General features: G+C 39.5%; 1 protein-coding gene across 1 annotated transcript in view; it reads left to right on the forward strand.

Annotated features, from left to right (window-relative positions):
* LOC135472839 (microfibril-associated glycoprotein 4-like) overlaps positions 1 to 24,153 on the forward strand; it is a 33,143-nt gene extending 8,990 nt beyond the window's left edge. Inside the window, exons 2-5 of the mRNA XM_064752536.1 lie at positions 1,678 to 1,826; positions 20,389 to 20,485; positions 20,754 to 20,930; positions 22,414 to 24,153. Of these exons, the coding sequence (XP_064608606.1) occupies positions 1,678 to 1,826; positions 20,389 to 20,485; positions 20,754 to 20,930; positions 22,414 to 22,673 (683 nt within the window). The 3' untranslated portion in view covers positions 22,674 to 24,153. The remainder of the gene's footprint in view (positions 1 to 1,677; positions 1,827 to 20,388; positions 20,486 to 20,753; positions 20,931 to 22,413) is intronic.
* The last annotated feature ends 663 nt before the right edge of the window (positions 24,154 to 24,816 follow it).

Here is a 24,816-nt window from a genome sequence, read left to right on the forward strand (position 1 = left end):
AGACCCATATCATTAGCCCATTTCGTGCAAACTAAGTCGTCAGTTGCAAAGAGGAATATGTTTGTGAAAGCATCATCAAGTTTTGATTACGAATATTTAACGACCTATGCAAGAACTGGGCAGTTTCGCAGAATGCTTTGAATGGGAATGGTATACTTTATGTCGATCTTCAGTTTATCCGGAACCTAACTCGAATAATCATTACGCATTGTTACACAGAAGCCATTATATCTAGTGAAAACTAAATGATAGCTGAAATTGAATAGGAAAATAGAACTGACTGATTATCAGAAATGGCTAAATGCGAATATGTAGAATGAATATTGACTAAATTTGAATACGTAAACACAATATCGGTTCCACGTGGATACCTAGTGCTGGTCAAGTATGAACACATTGAATGCAGTTGGCTTAAACAATTAGTTTGATTCAATGTGTACGCAACCGGTGTCAAATACATTGACTAGTTGGTTAAATGTGAATACACACGACACAATCCGTGTTGATCAAATGTGAACGCACTGATTATTTATTAAATGGAAAGACATGCAATGATACATTGAGATTTGAGGTTCAACATCAGCACAATAAGTGTTTGTTAATTTGGTACACAATCAATAGTGGTTACTTTTGGCACACTGAATAGTGGTTAAATGCGAACATTGTATGCATGCATGATCATCATGCGTGTGACATGCGTGCCAAAACACCGCACTGGACAGCTAAAGCCTTAGTTGTACGTGTTATAGTTAAATGTGAGAACAATTTGAATACAAAGAGAGATGATTTAGTGTTTAGTGTTAATCGAGCTGAGCGGTGCCACACATAAAAGAGCGTTGGTTAAATGTGTTCCTATAAAATCCATAAAGAGAAACCACAAAGAAAATAGAAAACTACTTATATAACATCACAGTATTTCATGGTGCCAGGAGGCATGGAAATCGCTAATCTTAAAACATTTACATGAACAATTAGAATAAAAACTTTAACCGAGGTAAACTGACAACGGACCAGATTTCACCGGTTACGTGTGATGGTTTGCCAGTTATCACATAGTCGTCGCTGCTCTGGTTTCACTCTCTATGCTGTGCGTCTTCAATTATATTTAAGAGATCACACGTAATGTTTGGCCATGAGTGGAATTCCCCATTTAAAGTCATGTATATGATTCATTCTTCCATTGACGGTGACGCTTTGTGGGCAGACTGATAGCGTATTAGCCTGCCTATTAGCCTGCCTATGTATAGCAACTGACCAATGGGCATTCGGACCCGAGTTGCCATTGCGCGTGAAAAGGCGCTACGTTATATAAAGACGTAGATATAATAAATACAAGTCAAACTTCGCTGTTTAAGACCTAATAGTTGTATTCCTTCTTTTCAAAGGCAAACCCCAAGCAACAGCTGGTATTTCGTACTAGCCATAAGCGAGGCACATATTTTGCTCCTTCTTTCAACGCTGTGGGGCTCACTTCACGATTCTTTGCAGCTACGCAATAGCCTGCTTGATGTATTGACTGATAGGTTTACAAATACCTGCGGAAATGTTATGATGTTAAGCGCTTATTGTGTGACTTTAAGGTCGATTGCGCCGAAATGAATGGGAACCTCATAACTCCTGTCAAGGTATATATCAAAACAAGAAATGCTAACAATGACATGAATCGTCTATTTTCAGGTCGGTCTTGTGGAATCCCCCCACGTGACTGTCAAGATCTCTTGGACGCTGGCTACCGTTATAATGGGATATACGTGGTCTACCCCCGCGAATCTGACTTAGGCTTCCCCGTTTACTGTGATATGGAGACAGATGGCGGTGGTTGGCTGGTGAGTCAACAATAGTTTCATTATACAGTAAGCATGCACATGACACTCATGTAATGAAACCGTCAACTGATTATTAACTGTTTGCGTAACCTGCTTCTGCAGCCATATTGGAATAAACCTGCCACTGATTTAATGAATCCTACAAGACACTTTGCTTGACCTACTTCCGGCAGCCTGGTTGGAGCAATTCTGCTTTATACCTGCTCATGTTAATATGATACCTCCATAATGGCTGGCACGCTGAATGAGACTGCCCCAAGCAAATCTCTTCCAGAAGCAGTGGGGTGGGTGGTTATGTAAAGCACAGGCAAATTGCGGTTCAGCAAAGATATGTTTTACCGCTTTGTTTTTTTTTTTTAATATTTTTATTTCACCAATATGATATTTCAGTTATAACAGTACATAAATATACTTCGACCGGAATTAATGTTATGATGAATATCGTGAAAATCATAAATTACAGCGCTGGTAATAATATGAATAGGAAGAAATGAAATACAGTTTATTGCAGTCTGCAGACTTGATCCCTAATGACCGATTTTTCTAATCATTTTGCATTTCATCTCTGACTGAAAAAGGGAGTTGAAAGAGCAAGCTTTCATTGTGGAGGGCAACTTATTCTGTTCCAATAGTCGCTGCATTCTACACGTATTCTGCATGGATGTAGTGACAAGTTGGTTCAATGGAGAAGGCGATGCAAGTCTAAACACATTGCGGGGATGCAAATCTAAACACATTGCTAGAGTAGAATAACAATAGTATTTGGACGACTTTGTGAAATATTACCACCGTCTTAACATACAGCCAGATAATTTGGCTCTGTTGTGTTCTCAACGCGAGCGATATTTGCTCAGGTCGTTCTCAAACACCAACATTTAATGTAACTTTCGTTCGCAGTTGCCCACGATAACAAATACACAAGTAAATTTTAAGTGCTTAGGTAATGCTTTTAGTGTTGAGCCTTGCGTTTATCAACTTATTGATGGTTAGTTTTAAAGACATTAAGCTATACAGCTCCGTTGTTACAGTAAAAGGGAAGTTTTAATCAGCTGAACATTTCAAAATTATGTAATTCCTGTAACTTCCAAAGAAACGCTCGACAACATGTTGAGAAAACCCGATCAGATGTCCATATCTGACACCCAGGATATGAATGTAATGTTCTTATACCTCGGGAAACATCTGGGAGTATATCCCGTGAAACAGATGGCATATAGTAAACACCAGGGAACATGAACCATACAGTTTATCCGATGGCTGCTTTGTTGGTGCTTTTGGAATCGTCAGCGTTGGGCATCTTATACAGCTTTATCTCTGATTTCATTTAGTATTTATATAGATGGATGTGCTCATCGTGTTCTGAAGTCGCCATGAATTTTCTTTCTTCACTTCCATCTACACTAAATTAAACATGATTATACATGGTATGTGTCTCTCTACGTTGCTTTCGCGATTAGGAGATACACATTTCAAGTGATGTTATGCTTTACTTCTCGCTAATTCATAATACTTCTTTAGATTTTGTTATTGTTATTATTATTATTAAGGTTATTATTTTAACTAGCCAGGCTCAGATACAGTATATGTATAGTTGATCCGTGTTATGCAATGAAAGGATAATACAAATAAGGGACATCAATTGGGCTATCCCTTCATTCGGATAAGGGCGTGATTATAGTGAAAGGACCTTGTTATCCGTATTTTATTTGTTAAACTAAGAAGCTCAAATGTCGCTGTCTCTGTAGTTGTGTAAGTGGGCTGGTTGTTCAGGCGGTAGGTCGCATTTGCAACATGCTATCATTTAAGGTGGATCATTCACTTAACCATGATCGTAAGTGAATGACGTCACTGACATGGGAGATTCTGCAGATTTTGAATTTTTTTTTTTGCAATATCAACATCTTCATACAGTTAAGGTACCAGTCTTTAGCAGTTATTATGTCTCTTTCATAAGAAATTCTTCTTAATACTTATATCATACATCGTTTCCTGCATACATAGCCTCACATCTTCTAGGTCAATAAATCTCATACAATCAGTGAAACCTGAATTTCTTGGCACAAAATATATATTTTGATACGATCTAAAGAATAGCTGAATAATAAAGAAAGGCTAACTTTAGAGGACTAAAACGAGCGCCACTCAGATAAAGTTGTGTTACATAACAGAAAGAAGGCCTGGCAGTTGAAGTATTATCGGTTGATCTAGAACAAGCGTTCTGGACTACTTCGTGTGGTCTAAATACCCACTGTGACCATCCTATCTGATCTAAATATGTACACGTTATCAAGCTAGAAAGGGTTGACGGATATCACTTTGAACAGCCAGACTTCATACCCTGTCTAAATGAGTCGTGCACAGTACCGAACGTCGAAAAGGCAGGAAAAACATCCATACATTTGCACGTTTTGTTAAAAAAAATCGATTTTTTTTCTGGTATTGAGGCATAAGAAAAAAAATCTTTCTCAGTTTCTTCATCATTATATTCCAACTGGGTATCGACTCTACAGTATATCTAAAACTTACTTCTTACTTGTATCTATAGCTAAGTATGTTGAGGCATCCGTGGCGTAGTGGTCAGAGTGCTGTTGTAGCACAGTGACCCAGGACCTAGTCCTGTTCATGCTAGTTTCATTTCCGGTTGTACGTTGGAAGATCTTCCAGCAACCTGCGCTGTCTGACCGCTGTCGTATAACTGAAATATTCTTGTGCACGGCGTAAAACACCAATCCAAATAAATAAATAAAATAAACACTGGAGTCTGTTTATCAGATCAGTCAGCTGTCTGGGTATGAGCGACCGCCTGTGTCGGGTGAACACTGGCCATACTGTATATAGCATGGCCAGTGTTGTGAGGATTTTAAGGCGCTAACACTCCCCCGTTAGACCTGACAGACCTTGCTACGGCAGTATTCTTGATGAGAAAGAATGTTCAAAGCTGCAATTTAAATACATTACAATAAAGTCTTTTAATAATTTTTTGTTAAACCTGTATATGTATAGATGTATGTATGAAATGTACCACACCCTCGTAGAGCATACCAGATGTTAAGTTCAGCTTTGCAAACGCTTAACGGCCTACATCTTGCAGGATCGGGTTCATTGTTATCATAAGTGTCCTGGCTTCAAAAAGACAGAAAAAACTGCAAAGTGAAATATACGATTACAAATCATGGGCATAAAATCACAGAAAGATTCGTCTGGAAAAAGGCATGGCGCAGCTGTCCTCTGTGCAGACTTGGAAGTCACGTGACTTTACCGTTAGTATGGTGAGAAACGTACATGTACACTTAGTCCTGGAGAACATAGACTGTTTATTTCTTCATTGTGTTATTATATAAATCTGAATTAGTGTCTATAGCTATCTTGTCACAATCTCCTAATCTACCTTATACTTCATGTTTGGTGTACAGAAAGGATCGCTTATGGCATTGCCATTTGATTAACCCGTTAAGTCAATAAAGCCTGTTATATTTAGGTTGTGGCTTGTCATGTTTTTATAGGATTACGTCTACATACAAATCTACTTACAAGATGACATGGCCGATGTCTCATATCAGCCTCCTGTTGGACTTATAGGTTAATGCGCGGATAGCGCCACCATGTGGTTAGTATCTAAAAATTACCGTTAACTTCCACTACATCAAGACAAGGTTGAGTATTAAATGATCTGCTATATAATGTGCATTTGTGAATTTTTCACGGTTTTCACCAAGGTTTCTTCTATCTTTAGGTAGCATATGTGCATGCTCAGCCATTTCGGTTTCTTTTCCCTCCGTTAAGGAGCCACCCGTGGTTACAAGCAGTGTAAAACAGAATATCGGTTGATGAATTTCTTTTAGGGGTGACGTTGTTGGTGATGAAGTCTGCACATGTAAGACCCACGCGATAAGAAGAGCCTGCTGTTAGATACAAGAGCTGTGTCTTACCCACTTTCCTGGCCGTCCCGGTATGTCGGGGGTAGACATTCCTTTCACTAAAACAGCATTAAGAACGGGCTGCAGTACAGACCGGGCTGCAGAGCAGTAGAGTTTTTTTTCACTCTTGTGTGATATCGTTAGTCGTAATTACCGTGGCCTACTCTACCCCTTTACCTTCACCTTCAACACTGTTCGTCAGCTCATAACCCTTGCTAAGCGGCGTAGTGAAGCATCACACCTAGACGTCAGCACCTAACAACGGACGGTATTTTGACAAGACACTAACTCTAAGAAAACACAACTGTCACTGCAATAACGATTCTATCCAGCGGAAATGACCGGCGTGTGTGCTGACCACCTGTCATTTCTTCCCCTTGAAGAATATACATGCATGTTTTCTCCTTAAGCGAAGTTCTATGCATTCTGCCTCTTGTTTATTTGTTCCATTGGTATACTCAAGATCAGCTAACTCGTTCCATATTTGCTAATCTAATACACACGCGTAAAATACAGAGCTCGTGAGAGACCAAGCACCACACACGCCTAAGTAAGTTTACATGATGAACTTTCAGTGCTCCAGTCTAAGCTGTAGCCTGGTTAGATTTGATAACAAACTTGTCTTAGTGTCGCAGCATAACCGGTAGTCCGGTTAGATTTGATGACAAAACTTGTCTTAGTGTCGCAGCATAACCGGTAGTCTGGTTAGATTTGATGACAAAACTTTTATTAATGCTGCAGCATAACATGTAGTCTGCTTAGATATGATGAGAAGACTTTTGTTTGTGCCCCAGCATAACCTGTGGCCCGGTTAGATTTGATGACAAAATGACTTGTGTTAGTGACTTGTGTGAACTAATTAAATGGTGGTAGGAAACGCACGTGATGGTAGCAAAACCACCTCGTAACAAACATGCTGACGTAAAGCCCCAACCATATAATACAGAGGTAGATCGAATGGTCTATTTTATATTGTGATCGATTATACTGGGATTTAAAGGGGGCTTTATAGGTGGCTTTTTACGTCTTCAACTCTGGATTTCTTGTCTTTAACAATGAGCATAATTCTCTTATAAGTAAATATGCACAGAGGGTCCAGAATCTCTGGCGCTCTGCTTTACGATATTGTCTGGTTTCGCTAGACCCGAAACTTGGGGCTGTCTTTCCATTGTGGAATTGGATCGCCACTGTGGATATATTAACATTTACACGGTTTGAATATTAAATATCACTCATTCGCCTGGAACATACCATGCGTCTTTCCAACATCATTGAAAACTATTGACTGCTTCTCTTTGCGCGATTCCATCCTATTTTTGAACTTTATATAATTTCTTAGTTCTTTGGTAGTTTCTGTTAAAGGTCGTTTTGGGAAATGACCTTGCGATTATTGACCTGGAACGTCCATCTCGGTTGACGGCTGGTATACGAATGTCTGTTTCGACGCTTAGATTTATACCCCACGAAAAAGTCAGCTAATGCACATCTGTATGTATGCTTAATAATAAGAAGAGTAAAAAGATAGTAATAAGAAAATGAATTCTCTATCCGGTTGAAGATTGGTGATTGGCCATAAAAGCTTTTTGACACATCTGGAAGGAAAACATTTAGGCAACGCACTCACGAAGACTATAAGTTCAAACATTACCTTAGCTTTATCATCACAGCAATGGTTTATATGTCATAACGCCCAGATTGGGCGTTAGTCCAGCATTATGACGAGATGAAAATAAAATCATCCATCCTTTTTTGCTCACCCTCAGCGGTTCATGCACGGCTATTAAGGACCACACACTCTCACAAACTGTCACTTGGTGCGGTACATCGGCTGAATGCTTAATGCTCTCAGAAATGGCCGCCTTAAAAGAAAACACATGTATTCAGTAAATTGTTTATCATAAAGCATTTTTCATGTTAAGTCTGTGTGCACCGTCAAAGCGATGTATAGAAAAAAAGGATATATGCCCTGTATACTGAAACATTACTTCCTGGTTCTTTACGAGCAAATTGGAGTATGTTTTTATCAGTATGTGTGTCCTTATTCTGGAGTACAATTAATATCCAGTTTCTCCACAAGCAGCGTTAATAAAAAAGCCCCTAAGAGGCTGTTAACAAATTAGCCAATTAGACACAGGGACCCTGTTAACCCAAGGCATCTTTACTGACCATATGGCCCTCACCCAAGTGCCGTAAACTAAGGGCAGTCTGACTAATCCCTTTCATTTTGTTCAGCCAGTCAGCAAACTAATGCACATGAAGAACCAGGAAATGGCGTCAGGGCTGGTTCCGTGGTGGCGTTCGGAACGGTCATCTGCTATAATCACTGTCTCAGAACAAAGATCGGTAATTGTCTTATATTCAAATGAAGGCGAAACCAATTAATTACGGTATTTGGTAATGATTAATAAATGTCCTTTGATCGCTGCCGATGAAAAATTGTACATGTGCACTTTTAACTTTAGCTAGGACACTTGTCCGAATTCAGGTCCGATTAGCCAAGACTTCACCGGAAAGCTTGACGACCTTTATTGTATAAAATGCAGACAAACTGTATGCATGACGAGGCCATTTTGAAAACCGGCACTTAGGGTGGTAGAGTGAATCTAGGCAGAAAAAACAGACCGTCGTATACCAGGAATCAAGCAGGTCAATAACCACAAGGCCAATTCCACAAACGACGTTCAACACAAAACACCAAGATCTAAGAAAGTACATAAAATACGAAATTACGACGGGTTTATGCAAAGAATAGCAGTTAACAGATTTCGTTCATGGTGGAAAGACGTAAGGAATGTTCTAGGCGAATGAGTCAGATCAGTTTCCGAATCGCACATCGTATCAGCGTTGTCGATAATCAAATTATGTATTTGAGTTGCTCTTGATCACAACTGACACATGTTTTGAACAGTAAGAAACTCCTCTTATAACACAGACAGACACTGCATGTATTTATCCATCGAACCATTTCAACTTTGCGGTGTAAGAATTAAATTCATGAATGGAATTCCTCCATTCAACGCCTCTTGAGAAGATCTTGGGATTCACCTTGGGAACCCAGTTTTCACACTCTTACTCTTTTATATGGAATACTCTTTTAAAATTCTTCGAATACATTTGTTTACATTTTGCTTCTTTCATCTCCTTTTACAAATGAAGGCCCAATAATGCACTGTGGTGTCATTTAGGGAGTGACGTCAGAATGCCACAGGGCTAGTATAAGCTCCTGCACTGATTCAAAACTAAGCAAATTGATTTACATGTATTTATCACTCGGTGATGTAATTCTCACCGCTGATCCCGAGTTTGTATCGTTTCAAAAAATGTCACGGCCGAACGCCTACATGGAAACACTTCACTGTTTCTGTGATTGGCCACTCATTTTTGTGTCACCCTGGCCTCAGATGGATCTGTGATTTTAACACATGTTTTATATGTTCGCAAGCCCTAAATTCCTTTAGTCAAGGAGTTTCATTTCAGGAACCACTTTCACAAAACTACCCAATATTTCTCAACATTTTCATAACGCTGTCAAAATGTAATCCTTTTTTTTTCATATATTGACACTGACGAATCTTCTCTGTCAGCATATGGTTTTCATTTTGTGGCATGCAACATATTTCCCGGCGTGTCTGTCTATCAAGTATCATTGAGAAAATGTCTTTTTTTAACCGTTGAATACAAGACTAAACTTAATTGAAATGAAGTAGCAGTGAAATGGAGTGTGCCGTCACGTGACTCTAATTTGACACCTCCATTACACAAGAGCGTTCCTTGTGCTCAGTGATGGTCTAGAGCCAACCCTTTCATGGTTTTTCAGATAATGGCGTGCTCTCGTAAGCGCTTTTCGAGCTGGTATGTAAAAATATCAGAAAGAAACACCTTTGGTTGAGAATGCTGCCTGTGGAAAATAATCTATGGCTGACAAGGTTAAATAGTATCTCATGATAGATGTCTGACAGATACCCGGCGATCTTTAACATGATGCACAAAACATGGACAGATTCCATGTAGCCAATAAGTGGAAACAGGCCTTGTAGCTAAACGATGTTTGTTTGATCACGGCTGTTGGGTAACTGCTGCAGTGCAGGCAAATTGCCTGAGTCTAAAGGGAACCTCGTCCAGCTGTGGTTGCTACATGATGGGTATAGCATTGCGTCGATGATGTACGCCTTGGACAATAAACTTACCATTCTGGAAAAAAAATTATATTATGACCAATCAGTCAATCAGGTATTCAAGGCCATTTAATTTGAGTGCCCTGAAATCGCTCCGTTCGTTGTAGTTTTCTTCTTATCTTATAAGAGTACACGATCAATTACTGCCTGCTTTGACGGCTCTGCTAACATGTTTATAAACATGGTTAATTAAGAAAATTGTATCTATCAAAACAATTTTGCTGAGGTAGTCCCTCGTGACTTGTACTTTCTTCTTAATGTTTAGTCTCCTCTTCTCCCCATGTTGTAATATGTACCTACTGATCTACTCCAGATTATAGAGCAAACCCTCTCATTTTATTCTTAAATTCTCCAAGTCATTCTCCCAAAAATCTACTTTTTCAGGCGAACCAATACTTACAAATGCACAACGGGGAGCCTTTCATCGGGTCTTGCATAAGGCATTACAGTTATCCACTTTGTTAATGTACATTCCTCATTTCACACCTTTAGTATCCACTAATGACAAAATTCTGACATATTTTAACCATATAGGCAAAACAACTGCGCAGATATCACCAACATATAATGTCTTTGTGGCAGTATTGTCCACTCCGTGCCCTGAGGCAGTTCTTGACCCCAAATGCGCGAATTACTCATGTGTAGCCTGTATAGGGTACTTCATGACATGGCAGAAATATTGTTCAATGCAACGTTAAACTCCATGTAAACAAACAGCAAACAGAAGGAGCCACGTGTATAAACTCGTAAACACTATTTTAGACACAAGAAATACAGAGACGAAAAACCTGTTTTCAAGAATAAAACATTTAAGTCGTTACTGTGACGATGTAAGGCGTTATTTATCAGTGCATGAAAACCAGCCTTGGGCTGAGAACTCTTGGTAAGGCAACACAACCTCAGAGGCTCCTGAACAGAATTACGGTGTTATGCGTCCATGCCATTTCCAATAGGAGATATTTATTTATTATTAAGTTTAATTCGTTGACACAAATCCACAAATCCACATCTGTTCGACGTTACCAGAGTTTAGGGTTCTGAATAGTTTTTAAACTGTTTCTGTGAGAGGTAAAACTATAACCCACGACACAAAAGATTTGCCACATGCAATAAGGGCTAAAAGTAAATGTAGCCTACCGTTCAACTGTAACTAAAGTAGAAACAGAATGGAGCATTTAAGAAATGGTTTAAGGCCGTGTCGACAGTCTTGTTATATTATGTAGAAACAGATATGTAACAAAAAGAATCTGACATATTAAGAACACCCGCGGCTGACAAATATATTCTGGTTTGCATGCATATGTATTAATATTTTATTTCTCTAATCAAACTTAAAACTTAGATAGGAAAATTTTAAAAACTGTGTAAATTTTTTCAGGGATGTGCGTGCGTACTGTGTCCCAAGCAGCCCAGAATCTCTCCATTAACATGTCGTTGTTGCTTTTGTTAATTTATGTGTGTATCGGTGGGGGGGGGGTCAAGTTGTACCCATCTTCAGTCAAGTCGTACCCACCATTTAATTGGTAAACCCAATGTCATATTAGGCTGATAAAGCATACAGTTATATAGTTCAGTGAGGATTTGTCGGTGTTGAAGCTTTACAGCTTCTTTGCAGGTGTCCTTCTCCATTTCTTAATCAGGCGCATTAACTGATCTTCTCATCAAGTGAAGCGACAAATTTCGTATTTATATATAAAACCAATGTTCTTCAGGCGGAATCTGGTATGACTTGTTTGTATACATTTAATGCAACTTCCATTTCGACAATTTTGCATGAATGTATATCACTGGTGTACCGTGATTTCTCTTTATTTGCTTGAATGCGTTTTCAGAAATACATGTCGAAAAAATGTCAGAAATATTAATTAAGTACTTAGATTTAATTTAACGGACTTCACTAAAGTTGGGTACGACTTGGCCTGCGGAAGAGTTTGTGAAAGGGATCACTCAACATCACTTAAAAAAAAACAACAAATAAAACAGTCGAACTTCTTTTGAATAGCTTCAGAGGGCTTGTGATTCAGTTTATATATATATATATATTATATATACGTACTGCATGAACACAGTATTGGTGGAAGACAAGTGGTCATGAACGAACATTAGCTAGACTGCACAAGTGGATGTACGACCATCGTCAACCGCTTATCGCGCTCCACGGGCGCGGGGCAGTCCACAAATTCCATGTCCAAGGCAGATTTGAAGGCTAAGCTGAGCCCCTATCTACTGTAGCGTGTGAAACGTTTGGGTAGCATTTTTCAGTACTGTATTATTTGGCTTTAAGTTTAGACAGCAATAAATTTTCAAGCTAACAACCTGACCTTCTCAAGAGATGTACATGTACACTCTTCAAAAAAAGAAACGCAAATAACCCCCAAAAAAAGAAACCCAAGTTCGATGTAAATTTGATGTTATTCAAGGACGTGTAGATCAGCGGAAAACAAAGATACATGAATGAAATTTTGTGGAGCAATGCATTGCTATGTTGTCCATATTTCATGAGAATAAGTCATCACAGTGGCCACCTCCAGCTGCTACCACTGCCCGACACCTCCTGGGTACAGATCGAATCAGTTGTTGGATGTTTTGTTGTGGAATCCTTCTCCATTCCTCCTGCAGCATGTGGAACAACTGTTGAAGATTCTGTGGTGGAATACGACGTCGACGCACCCGTCTATCGATCTGATCCCAAAGGTGTTCGATTGGGTTTAGATCCGGGGATTTGGAGGGCCAGGGAAGGGTATTGATGTTGTTATTGGCCAGGTAGTCCACGGTGGCACGTGCTGTGTGGTGCCTGGCGTTGTTCTGTTGGAAGAGCTGCCGTTGAAGGTCAACAAGGCGAAGGACGTGCGGGCGGAGAATCTGGTCGATGTATCGACTGGTCGTCAGATTGCCTTGGACAAGCACAGGCTCCGATCTGCGGGTGTATGAGATCGCTCCCCACACCATAACACTCCCTCCACCGAATTTGTCCACCTGTCTGATGCAGTGAGGAGCAAAACGTTCATGACGTCGTCTGTAGACACGGTCTCTACCATCACGTCGCCTGAGGAGATAACGGGATTCATCGCTAAACCATATTCGCCTCCAGTTTGCCAGCTTCCATGGCAGCACCGTGGTACACCATCTCACTCGTCGACGTCGATGTAGTTGTGTCAAGGAGGGGGCAACTTTTGGACGTTTGGCACGTATTCCTACTTCTCGGAGACGGTTCCTAATTGTCTAATCGGACACTCTTCGGGCTCCAAACTGTTCTTGTGCTGTGTCCCGGGCGGTAAGATGGCGGTCACGTAGGTGGGTTACCCGGATGTACCGATCTTGGGCAGGTGTGGCGACTCTAGGTCTTTCTAATCTTGGACGGTCATTTGTCAAATTTGTTTGACGAAATCGATCCCACAACCGAGTTATTGTCCTGGGATGAACGTTGAAGATCCTTGCCACCTCACTCTTTGATTCGCCAGCTTGCAATCGTCCAATTGCCTGATTTCGGTCGGCAGCGTAGAGACGTCCCATTTTCGTGTACAGTACTTGCAAAGATATTGGATAAAATTGTGAGATTCGTTTGGGTCTTTTATAGTCACATGCTGTACTCATGTTTTGCACGTGACAAACAATCATTGTGCCTGAACTTCGTGCTGCACGACATCAACGCACATCATAACGATTCTAATTGATAAAACCGTTCAAAATCATTTTTGGTTGCGTTTGGTCAAGGACGATCTTCTGAAACATTCCAGTAACAATGTGCAACACTACAAAACTGTTTGAGTTAACATATGTGTACACAATTGTAAGTATCATTTTTGAATTTCATTTTGCGTTTCTTTTTTTGAAGAGTGTATATTTAAACATGGAGGCAGAATCTCCAGGATTAAAGAAAACATGTGAAAGAAGGGTTTTCTAATTATGCAGAGGGCGAAGGGATCGTACCTCTGATATAAGTCATACGTAGAATCACATGATTTAAATGGTTTCTTATCTTGGCTTCTCCCAACACGCCATATCCCCTTTCTTAGCTTTTACACGTCTGTGCTATTAGGCAATAAAATAAAGGTGATGTATCACCACTGCAGAACACTGTGCTCTGTTTGCCTCCCCCACTAGTTACATTCTCATATCACATGTTACCTGTCAGTTTTGAAACACGCTCAGGCTCAGTGCTATGACAGTCTGCTAACTTTTGTATTGAGTTAGCCGATAAGCAAACTTAGATTACCTCGTCAACGCGCAAGACCATATGGGAGCCGTCTTAATACTTTCTTTTAATATCTGGGTTACGTACAAGTAGCAGAAGTGTGCATGCAGCGGTGGAAAATCTGGAGCAATTGGCATTCTTGAGGAACATCTCACACCGTTTATCGCCTACAAAAACACAAGATTTCACTGATAGGGACGTAACTCTGTATCCATCAAAAACACACTCTCAAAGGGAATCTTGGCTGTTTGACTGGTTGGTTGCACAGAACTCTGATATTCTGTGCCAGTAAAGTTTTATAACCATTAGAGTTTCCCCCTGACTTGCTTTGATGTTACCTGGTGTGACGTAAACGATAGAGCATGTGTGAAATCAGGGCATCCCCCGAAATTATTATTTTCTTTATGAATGCAACGGTATTAAGTCTCTACGTGATGACTTCAGTTTTTTGAATGAATGATTTGTTCGATAAGTTTTTTTATCGGCTAACTCAAAACAAAAGTTAGCAGACTGTGATAGCACCGCCTGGGCGTGTTTCAGAACTAATAGGTAACATGTGGTATCAGAACGTAACCAGTGAGGGAGGAAAACAGAATATCTAGCGAAAACAGAGATCTAGCGAAACCCGGTGCAGTGGTGTGATACATTACCTTTATCAGGGAAATGTGAACGTATCGTTTGCACAGTTCTCGCGTAACCAGTGGAACTTGTCACGACATTCATGAGGTTATATATTCCATGTGACCAATTTTCCATGTGGCAAGTTTTTCTTTTAATCGTTAGCACGCGCGAGGTAGATGGGTTCAGTCAGTGAATACTGTTCAATAGGCTCCTGTCTTTGGCAGCTTTTTTGGCCGATTCCATCGTTTATGGTGCCTTAGACACAATAGGCCACCAAATGCACTGTTCACGAAGTCTATAGTTCGTTGAACCCACTTTTCTTCTACCATTATGGGTGAATGAAGTGCTTGGGGTTAAAGGTCGTACTTAACAATTTTTCAGCCATATGACGACGAAGAAGTCCTTACAGTGCATGTAGTGTGTCTCCTTGTTGCAAGACGGATTTCCAGCGCTCTTTTATCTAGTGTTGCTTCGCAGAGAAGACTTACCGAAAGCAAGTAAGCTGCCCAGACCGAAGCTTTATATTGATACGGGTCAATTAGTCGTTGAGCTATCCCCTTAATGCTGAACGTCAAGCGAAGGTCTACCATTAAGGCGTGAATGTGTGTATGTGACATGTTGGAACGTTCGTCAATGTAATAGTGAAATTTCGAGTTCGAACTATTTGTTGTTAAAGGTAAAATATCCTATGGTGTTCATGCGACTTGTCAAAAATGTAACTGACAAATATTGTTGACATTGATTTAGCAACCATCGCGTTCTGAACTGAAGTTCACAAACAATTACTTCCTCCATTTCCTCCGCCGTAAATAGAGTTTTAGTAAAACTTTCTTTTCAGACGCCCATGTTATAGTGAATGTGATCTGTAACATTTCTTACAGTTCCAATGGTCCATTATAATTGTTTTTATCTTGAGTGAGCTCGAATTCAAAGGTTCCCTATTAACTTGCCAAAGGTTGATGGTTTTGCCCCGACCACCCCGGGTTACTCCACATATAACACTAACCACCATCATGTAAGTGAAAAATTCTTCTTTGTTAAAAAACAATTAACGAATAACTTTATTATGCTTCCTTATTTGACTCAGTGGTGTCCAGTGTTGTTCTCACCACAGCCAATAGACCTCTGACCAGTGAGGTTGTATGTTTTCTTCAGTCTCACTAGTTTCACTTTCATTTCGGATTATCGCTTTCATCTACCCATAAATCTGTCGCCAGTAAAAGTCGGTGAAAGTATCTACAGGGCATAAGGATTCTGGCTTTGTTTCAAGCAATTCGTGTCTGCCACCCAAGAAGTGGTTTTAAGCACTAGGCAAATTAAACTCCCCAGGAAAACCAGAATTGCAGGCAGATTAAGTTTTATCTCGGTTGGTTACACTTACTTTGTGCGGCAAAACCATCATTTATCAGATGAAACTGATATATTTTTAATTCGCTACAGCCGTTCATACAATGCAAATACCTGTCCGTAATTTATAACACTTTTCAAGGCAGCGCAGAAATATGTTTGCACACGACAAAACTTGCAATAAAAAAAGAATGCAAAATACACACCGAGGAAATTCACCGACTTGTTTTTCGCGAAGGAAAAAAACATTTTTGAAGAACATTTTTTATAAGGTCTGTCGGATTCCTGAAGAATGAGTTTGAGAACTTTCCCCAAAGCCCTCCTCCTTTACCAGGTGACGCCACAGGATCCTGTTGAAGTACTTCGCTCATGTCAGAATATCGGCTTTCTTAACCTTAATATACTTGAGAAAAGGCTGCTGTATGTGTGTTGATAAGCAAGCACTTTAATACAGCCAGGCAGGGCATAATTAACAGTGTCAGTGAAAATCCTCTCCACGAAACAAGACAACTGTACCTCCCTCAACAAATACCCCAAACAGGAATGCTTTTGGAAGCGTAATTTATTTGGTTCCAGATCAAAACCTAAAACACATGCCCAGTCCAAACTAACATAGTTTAAGGTATAGTTTTTTTTTAAAAACTTAAATAAATTTTTCGGGGGACTCCGTGGCCGAGAGAGTTAACACGCCAGCGCGGCACAATGACCCAGGAGCCTCTCACCCATGTGATTGCTGTGAGTTCAAGACAGGCTCACACCGGCTTCCTTTCCGACCGTCGTGGGTTTCCCCCGAGCTCTGCTCGGTTTCCTCCCACCATAATGCTGGCCGCCGTCGTGTAAATGAAATTTTCTTGAGTACGGCGTTGAGTACGGCGTAAAACACCAATCAAATAAATAAATAAATACAATAATTTTCACTTGTGTACGAATAACTGTCAACATAACGGTACGTCGTATAGTTCTTTGTTGGTTTCGATGTCTTATTGTGCCCGAGGCCGTCAAAATTTGAGAATGGGAGAAAATCCTGTGTCCAAGACCGGGCTTGAAGCCTTGCTTCGCGTGTGCTGGCGATTCAAAGACAAGCGTCTTACAACACATGGATCAGAACTCACACTCTCCATAATTAAGTTACAGTATAAATGATAGACTTATTGGCCTCATGGCCATTTTAACATGATTAACTTTTAGACAAGTTTCATCGGTTACACGAGAACTACAAAAACACCATTAAAAAAAAGAGATATAAAGGAGATAATAATGACAATGAGATAATGAGATAATGAGATAATAATAATTTTTTCTGGCCATTCGGGAAATACAAAACACAGTTTCAACTTGGTGTTTGTCAACAATCTCAGATAATAAGCATTAAAGCAGTGGCCTGGAATCAATGCCACTTCACAAAACTTGCTATATTTTTTGTGTAGATTTTTTGCCTTGAATGCTTATGTGCTGTTTTTCCTACTGTGTGCATATCCTTTGTGTTGCATTTTTGGTGGTATAAGTATAGGTAGATCGTGATGAAACGCCAGTCCGGGAAATCACTGATGCTAAAATGTCAAGGTGATATTACACTCATTAGCAATAATTTTCTGTAACTATATATTAGACAAAGAAATGAACAATTAGCAATGCACAGATTGATCAGTGATACAGACATTTAATGAATATGCTCAGGTTCGGGAATGTTAATGAACCTTCACGCGGAGAAAATACAGTCTGCAAGAACAACTTGACATAATGCTAACCATTGCAAACCAGCGATATATTTGGTTGTAACGGAGTTAATAATGTGGATGTCATGTTGTTCAGGAGAAAACCAACTAGGTGATGTCAAAAAGTAATGCAAATTACTGAGCAATACTAAGTGAAGTGGTTATGACATGTTCACGTCGGACAATATGATGCATTTGTTTCATAAATAGATGAGAACGTCGAACTACCAGAAACGTGTGTATTACGGTATAGTTAATTACCTAGCGTCTCCCTCAGGAATGTTTTGTCTGCAAGATGCAGCAAGTTAGCAGATAAATGGATAATCATCTGTAAAAATATGTCTGTCTCTGACATGCGGATGAAAAAAACTTATCTGGGTTAACAAACACCCTGTTTCTTCGCCTTAGCAAATCTTTCCTAGCTTAGTGAATTGAGATTTGCAGCCAAATGGTCGTTCAACCCTCTGATCACAAATGGGTTAGCAAAATTCCGGGCTAAGATGTTAAACGAGAAAAAAAAATGAAAAACTTCCTAGGCGCACTAAATGTATATTCTAGAATTTGTAGACTTTTTTTATGGCTATCACAGCGAATCAGTGTATATTTACCCACATTAGATAGCTTCGTATGCCTGAAATGTTGCGCACCCGTTCACCGTCTTTATTTTGTGAACGCCAGACAGTTATAGGTTAAGCCATCGGCCTATGCAGTCACAAACACTTTTGACACTTGACCTGTTATTTTTTGCCTGAAATATGACAACATGTTAAGCGTTAACAACCCCTCACTTTGTCCGTGTATTCCTGCGTAACCGGCCACCTGGTCCTTTCCGTCACACAGGCCCATAAAACTCACAAGCCTTGTAACGCTAAGCCATCTCTTGTTGAGTCCTGCTTGTAATATTGGCCAAGATTAAAGAAGAACCCTTCTTAACTCAGATAATTCCTCGCAACAGAAGGAAATACTTCTTTGTCGTTAATGAAGAACTTGAATCGCTTGCTTTTTGGTCTATGATGCTGGCTACACCAGTTAATTACGACACTAAGGCGGTTGTGACCGGAATAGAAGAACAACAACAACACACTGGCAACAAATAGCTCTCAAAGCCAGCCTCATTCTCTGAAAAAGATTTATGATTGTTCTGACTCGACTCAAAAGTCAGGTGTTGACAGACAACGGTTTTGTGCCTATATTTTCCGTTTGGATGGATTGTACAAGGTATTCAACCCTTCCTTCTGTACGCCAGTGTCTGTAACATAACAGATATGAATGTATGTGGCCTTGTGTTTTAGTATTTCCCGAGCTTCTGTTCTGTACCAGGGTATTCTAAACACAACAGTGCAACCGGGCGAGGCTCCTTTCCCCGCCCAGTGGCCATTAGGGTCTAAGCCAGACTGACAGTTGTCTCAGCCAATGTATTGTGTTGCCATACATGAGTACTAACATGTTGCCAGTTTACCTAAAAGTCATCATTGTAAAGGCAGGAATGAACAAAAGACTACAAAGATATGATGATATTCATTGAGATACACTTCATTCATTAATATTAACCGTATTCAACCTAGATATTGATTCATGACAAACTGATGATAAAATATATACATGTACATAGTTCGCTGTATCTTACACATCATCCTGAGTGGCTAGGGAATTATAAGTGACGTGTTCGTTTTCTGAATTATGCGAATGTGAGTTCAACAGTAACATTGCTTTTTTGATGGTAAGAATAAATTGCTTCATAACTCTTGTCTGTTCTTCAGCTGTTTTATATTCTCAGTTCAGACTTTTCATACTTACCAAGATATACTTTCTCCTGGATCATGTTATGCATGGTGACTGGGCCGCGCAATGGCATATGCCGCCATCCATCCAAAATCTGACATTTGCTTCTCTTCGCAAATTGTCATCTGTATGACATTTGATTTATTCATTAGCTTGCTTGGTAATTTACTCCGTACTCAAGAATATTTCACATACTTAAGTAGCCCTTAGCTTTATATCACTTAATATCTCTACAACATACGTCGTCATGGTATTTGAGCACTTTGGTGGGAGGGAACCGGTCAGATTTCTGCAGACTGTCCAGGCTACTCTCGTATGCCTGGACAGGAAGCCAGCATGGGCTGAACTTACAGCGACCCCATTAGTGAGAAACTCCTGAGTCATTTTGCTGCTCTAGCACCATAACCACTCACTCACACCCCTGTACAGAATTTTGTCTGTGTATGTAGAATATCTTTCATTGCACGTTTGCTGTTTAGTGCCGGATCAGTGTCTGTTCAGAGTTGGACACTACATCACCTACCAGGCGGTCTGGTGATTGACCTATCATCCTGCAGTGTTGACATTTTTAATTAGTGCATCATTACGTCATTTCTTCATGCTTCTTAGAACACAGCACTAACAGGTTTATAGTACCGCACCTAAGTGTACTGAATGTGCTGATTCGGTATTGTTCATTTGTATAGTTTTCCAAAGCACTCCGGTTTATAAGCTAGCTATTGTCGGAAGAAGTATCGCACGTTTGGCAACATTCAGATTGTATCCAGGTTTTATAAATTTTGACCAAGTATTGTCTGACTTCTCTTATAGGTGTTCCAAAGACGATTTAATGGCTCTCTGGATTTCTACCAAAATTGGGAAACATACGAGAGAGGCTTTGGTTCTTTTCAGTCCGAGTTTTGGCTTGGTAAGTTTGAAAGAAAAATAATTTACAACTAAATATTGTATTATTTTCAACACAACACAAAACAGTATAAAAGCTCAAATAATAGTTGATGTGTATCGGTAGAGGGGAATGTTATCCACTACACAGTAATATGAGTGTCTTAAGATCGAACTGTTTCGAACTGAACTGTACTACAAAAAGTCCTACTGTGTTGCTTGTTAGAAATGTTAAAGATACTACGTGAGCTTATACAATTTGTCTTTTAACCTTTATTGTTGTAATATTTCAGGAAACTACAAACTTTATTTATTGACATCCCAGAAAAATTACGAACTGCGTATTGAACTGGAAGATTTTGCTAACCAAGAAGTCCATGTGAAATATAAAAAGTTCGCCGTGGGAAATCCTTCTGAGAAATACCAGCTGAGAGTATCCGGCTTTGATGCTACAGAGTTTCCTAAAGTTGGTAAGTGGCAATTTTGAAATAATTAAAAAGATGAACCAAAATTTTAATGAGTTTGATCCGAATTCTTTGTGATGTTTAAATCAGGGTAATGCATGGTGACATAGTTTATCATGGTCAAACGATGGTTTTTCATCTTTTTCCTCTTTAAGTTTTTAAGTGCGGCCTAAAATACAAATTGAATAAATATATTGATAAATTTGTGTCAGGTTTCAGAATTAGAAATACAAGTTTAGTGATTGCGTTTCGTCGTTGCTTTCAAGAGAGTTTCTGTGGTCAATGATTTATAGTAATTGTTTAAGTTTTGGTGATTATACTGTTTATTTATTTCAATATGGTTTATCGCCATACTCAAGAATGTTTTCACTTATACTCTCTTAAAATTGTACCAATTCCCTGAATAAGACCGGATTTCTACTCGGGCCTCCTGTACCACTGCAGTAAAGGTTGCGGATGTGAAGCCTGGGTTCATGGGATGTAGGGTTATATCTTAAGCGTTTTGGTATTTATAGAATGGTTGCGTGTAAAAAGGAATGGTGTAAATTATGTAATACATGTAGATATAGTAAACATATATATCATTTAAGGCCTGCAACAAGCTGTGTTGAGAAAAACAAAACAGAAGCAAAACCTGGTGAGATGAGAAAATGAGAAAAATAGCGGTAAACAAGATTATAAGATAATAGAATAATTACGGCTGTGCAAATGGCAAAATGCTGGCCTACAGAAGGAACGCAAATCTCCAAAATGTCGGTATGTTTAGGGTATGTGTCTGAGGAATGGATAATATTTTATGTTGTATGTTTGACGTTTATGATGATAAGAGAGGTACGATGAATGCGTGTCCGTAAGAATGTACATATACTGTATTTATTGGAACTTTTGGCCTAAATTATTTGTGACGGCAATGGCAACTGTGGAAACCCATCGTGGAAATCTAGTTTTTCGTAGATGTTTGGTGTTCATTTATTTAATTGCTGTTTTACGCCATTCTCAAGAATATTTCACTTATACGACGCCGACCACCTCGGCCACGGAGGTCACCCCTGACTTATAACCGTGTCAAAATTAGTGAGAGGTTTATTGCAGTCTGTAACCTAACCGGTAAATGACCGATCGACAGCGGCAAGGACATCGCTGTAGATAAAAGAAAAAATCCAGCGAGAGTCAGATCTTTGATAACGAAACGGAAACAAGATAGGGCTATCGCCAATTGACTGTCAAGTCAATCCATCAAGTTACTCCTTCGGCTACGGCTTTAGGTCAGGAGGTTTGTCACGTATCGGGTGAAGAGTGGGTCGTTTACTCTAGACAGACTGGTTTCTTCCACCCATAAATCTGCACAGCGCTATATATGTGAATATTTCTTGAGTACGATGTTAAACGCCAATAACAACCAGTTTTGGAGAAAATCTTAAAGCTAGAATTAAAGCTGAAAGAGCCAGTGTTGGAGCGTATCCTAAACAGTTGTTTTGCTGTGTTGTAGGCGATTCATTGGGTTTGCACGACGGTCAGAAGTTTTCGACCTATGACCAGGACAACGACGCCACTGTGGTCAACTGTGCGGAACAGTTTAAAGGAGCTTGGTGGTACGAGAGTTGCCATCGCACCAACCTGAACGGTCTGTACCTCAAAGGAACGACTGTCACCTACGCCAACGGGATCAACTGGAAGACCTGGAAGGGCTACTACTACTCCCTGAAGGCCACGGAAATGAAAATCAAACCTCGCATAAAGGGGGGTTAAAATGTGAAACAAAACAACAGAAAACTGAATGACTTTGAATTAACTGAAGTCTCTATATGAAAAACGCGCATGCGGATACCCAGTATTTGACTTCAGAAGCACAATCTGAGTTGCGCATTGCATAGAGTTAGCATGCGTTATATAAAAATATCATGTAGTGTTATTTGGGATGTTTCCAGACTATTCGGTGCCAAATGTTGTTTTCATGCACAAATCATAAAAAGCTATAATAATTGTTCGGTTTTGTTATCTACGTACTGAAAAACAAAAAAGAATCGAAGCCATCTACCACATCTATCTAACCAACGCTTTTCCTTTCCAGTATTGTGTATATATGTGTTCGCATAATTCTATATTCCATTTTAATTTTACTGTAAATGTTTCTGTAAATGTCAATGCCGTTTTTCTCTGTGTGTGGATTAACAAAATGTTGGTGAATATGCATACTCAATACAGCACATGCGCCACTTTCTACCTTCAAAGCCAACACTAGACAAGTCTGACCTTTTGAACTTGTGCGACGTGCGTATACCTGTTTAGTCTAACCGCCTGATGATCAGCAATAATCAGTATTCATCAATAAAAATATTTCAGCTTTTCGTTGAAATCATGCTGTGAACACATTAAGTAAAGGAAATGAATATTTATCAACTTTTTGTTTTTCTGAAATCACCTCATGTATCGTTACTGTGCAGCCAGTGATGTTGTTCAAGATTTTTGTGCGAATTTTTCTAGTGATGGCGAGGCTGTAAAACGAGCCCAGAGAGCGGCACATGCGCAGGAATGAGTATGGGGAAAGTAGTGATATGAAGGACAGCTAGGTGCAGCAATTATGTCCTTCCTATTGATCAAAAATGCATGACGTGAACTCCGTACTTCAACTCTTTCCGGTAGAGACTGTCAAATTGAGGAACGTAAACAAAGGCAAACAAGCTACTCACAGAGAAAGTGTCGTACTGAGTTTAAAAATGACCTCTTGTCTTGTAAATTGTTGTGGATTTTTCGTCACATTGCTTGTATATTGTTGGCGTGATTCACACGTCTTATTGTACTACGGTCGATATCTTTCGTGACATTTTGCTCAAGTTGTTTCATCCTTGGATAAAATCTTTGCTTTTGTGATTAGACAAATTTATCGATGGGATGTTAAACAGTGTAAATAGTTGGTATGCGATCTGTGTTGAAGGTGATAAGTGGTTTACTTCAAAGTAAAAAGTGAAATATGAGTGCGTATTAGTTATGTTTCTGTATTTAAGGTAGTCTGGTTGGGCGTTTACCCGGTGTTGGCCACAGCATGCTCGCTTTGTTTGGCAGAAATGGACGGACAGCATCCAGAACAAGCTGAAAGCACTAGCTCGTATTACTGTGTTAACTGTGTTCAAGTGCATATCCAGCGTTGTTATGTACAGTGGATATTACTGTCACCAGAGAACTGTTTGTACAAATTTGGCCAAAATAAAATAATCAAAGTTTAATTGTATATGTCGTTTTCATGTGATAGTGGAATCATATAAATGCCATCTGTTAGATTTGTGGCACGGACGTGGCGCAACAGCACATTATATACAGCATACAAGACACAAATGTATTTACTTCTGGTTCATATTGCTTATTATAACACTAATTAGGTGGCCTATCACTATGTGCTGAGACAGCTATTGAAAATTTTTATTATTTCTCTTCCGTTTTGTGAAAGGTTTCTTAAAGCTTTAAGGGCTGTAAAAAGAAAAGTTTTTATTTGATGTTTAAATTTGGTAATTTTAGGAACAAGGATACGAGGCAAGTTTTTGATGTTTTTGGTTAAATTTGGTCACCTGACATGGAGGCCATCTAGGATTTTGATCAAATATGTGTCCTCAAGAACCAACGAACGGATTATTTTGAAATTTAATATACTTGTAGAGTGATCCCATTTAGAACAAGTTTGAAAAAAATCTTGGACATGCATTGAAAACTTTGAAAGTTCGCCATTCGTCGAACGTACGACGTCATAAAAAGTGTCTAAGTTTGAAAATGTTGTCATATATTCTGGTGTATTTGGCAACGCTGATTTCTTTTTTTTCAGATTTTGCCGGTCTTTGTAACTTTTTTGCAGTCACGTAATTTCAGTGGGCTGTAACTCGAGAACTACGAAAGCTACAAT

This window comes from Liolophura sinensis, chromosome 8, assembly GCF_032854445.1.
Source record: "Liolophura sinensis isolate JHLJ2023 chromosome 8, CUHK_Ljap_v2, whole genome shotgun sequence".
NCBI classification, from domain to species: Eukaryota; Metazoa; Mollusca; class Polyplacophora; order Chitonida; family Chitonidae; genus Liolophura; species Liolophura sinensis.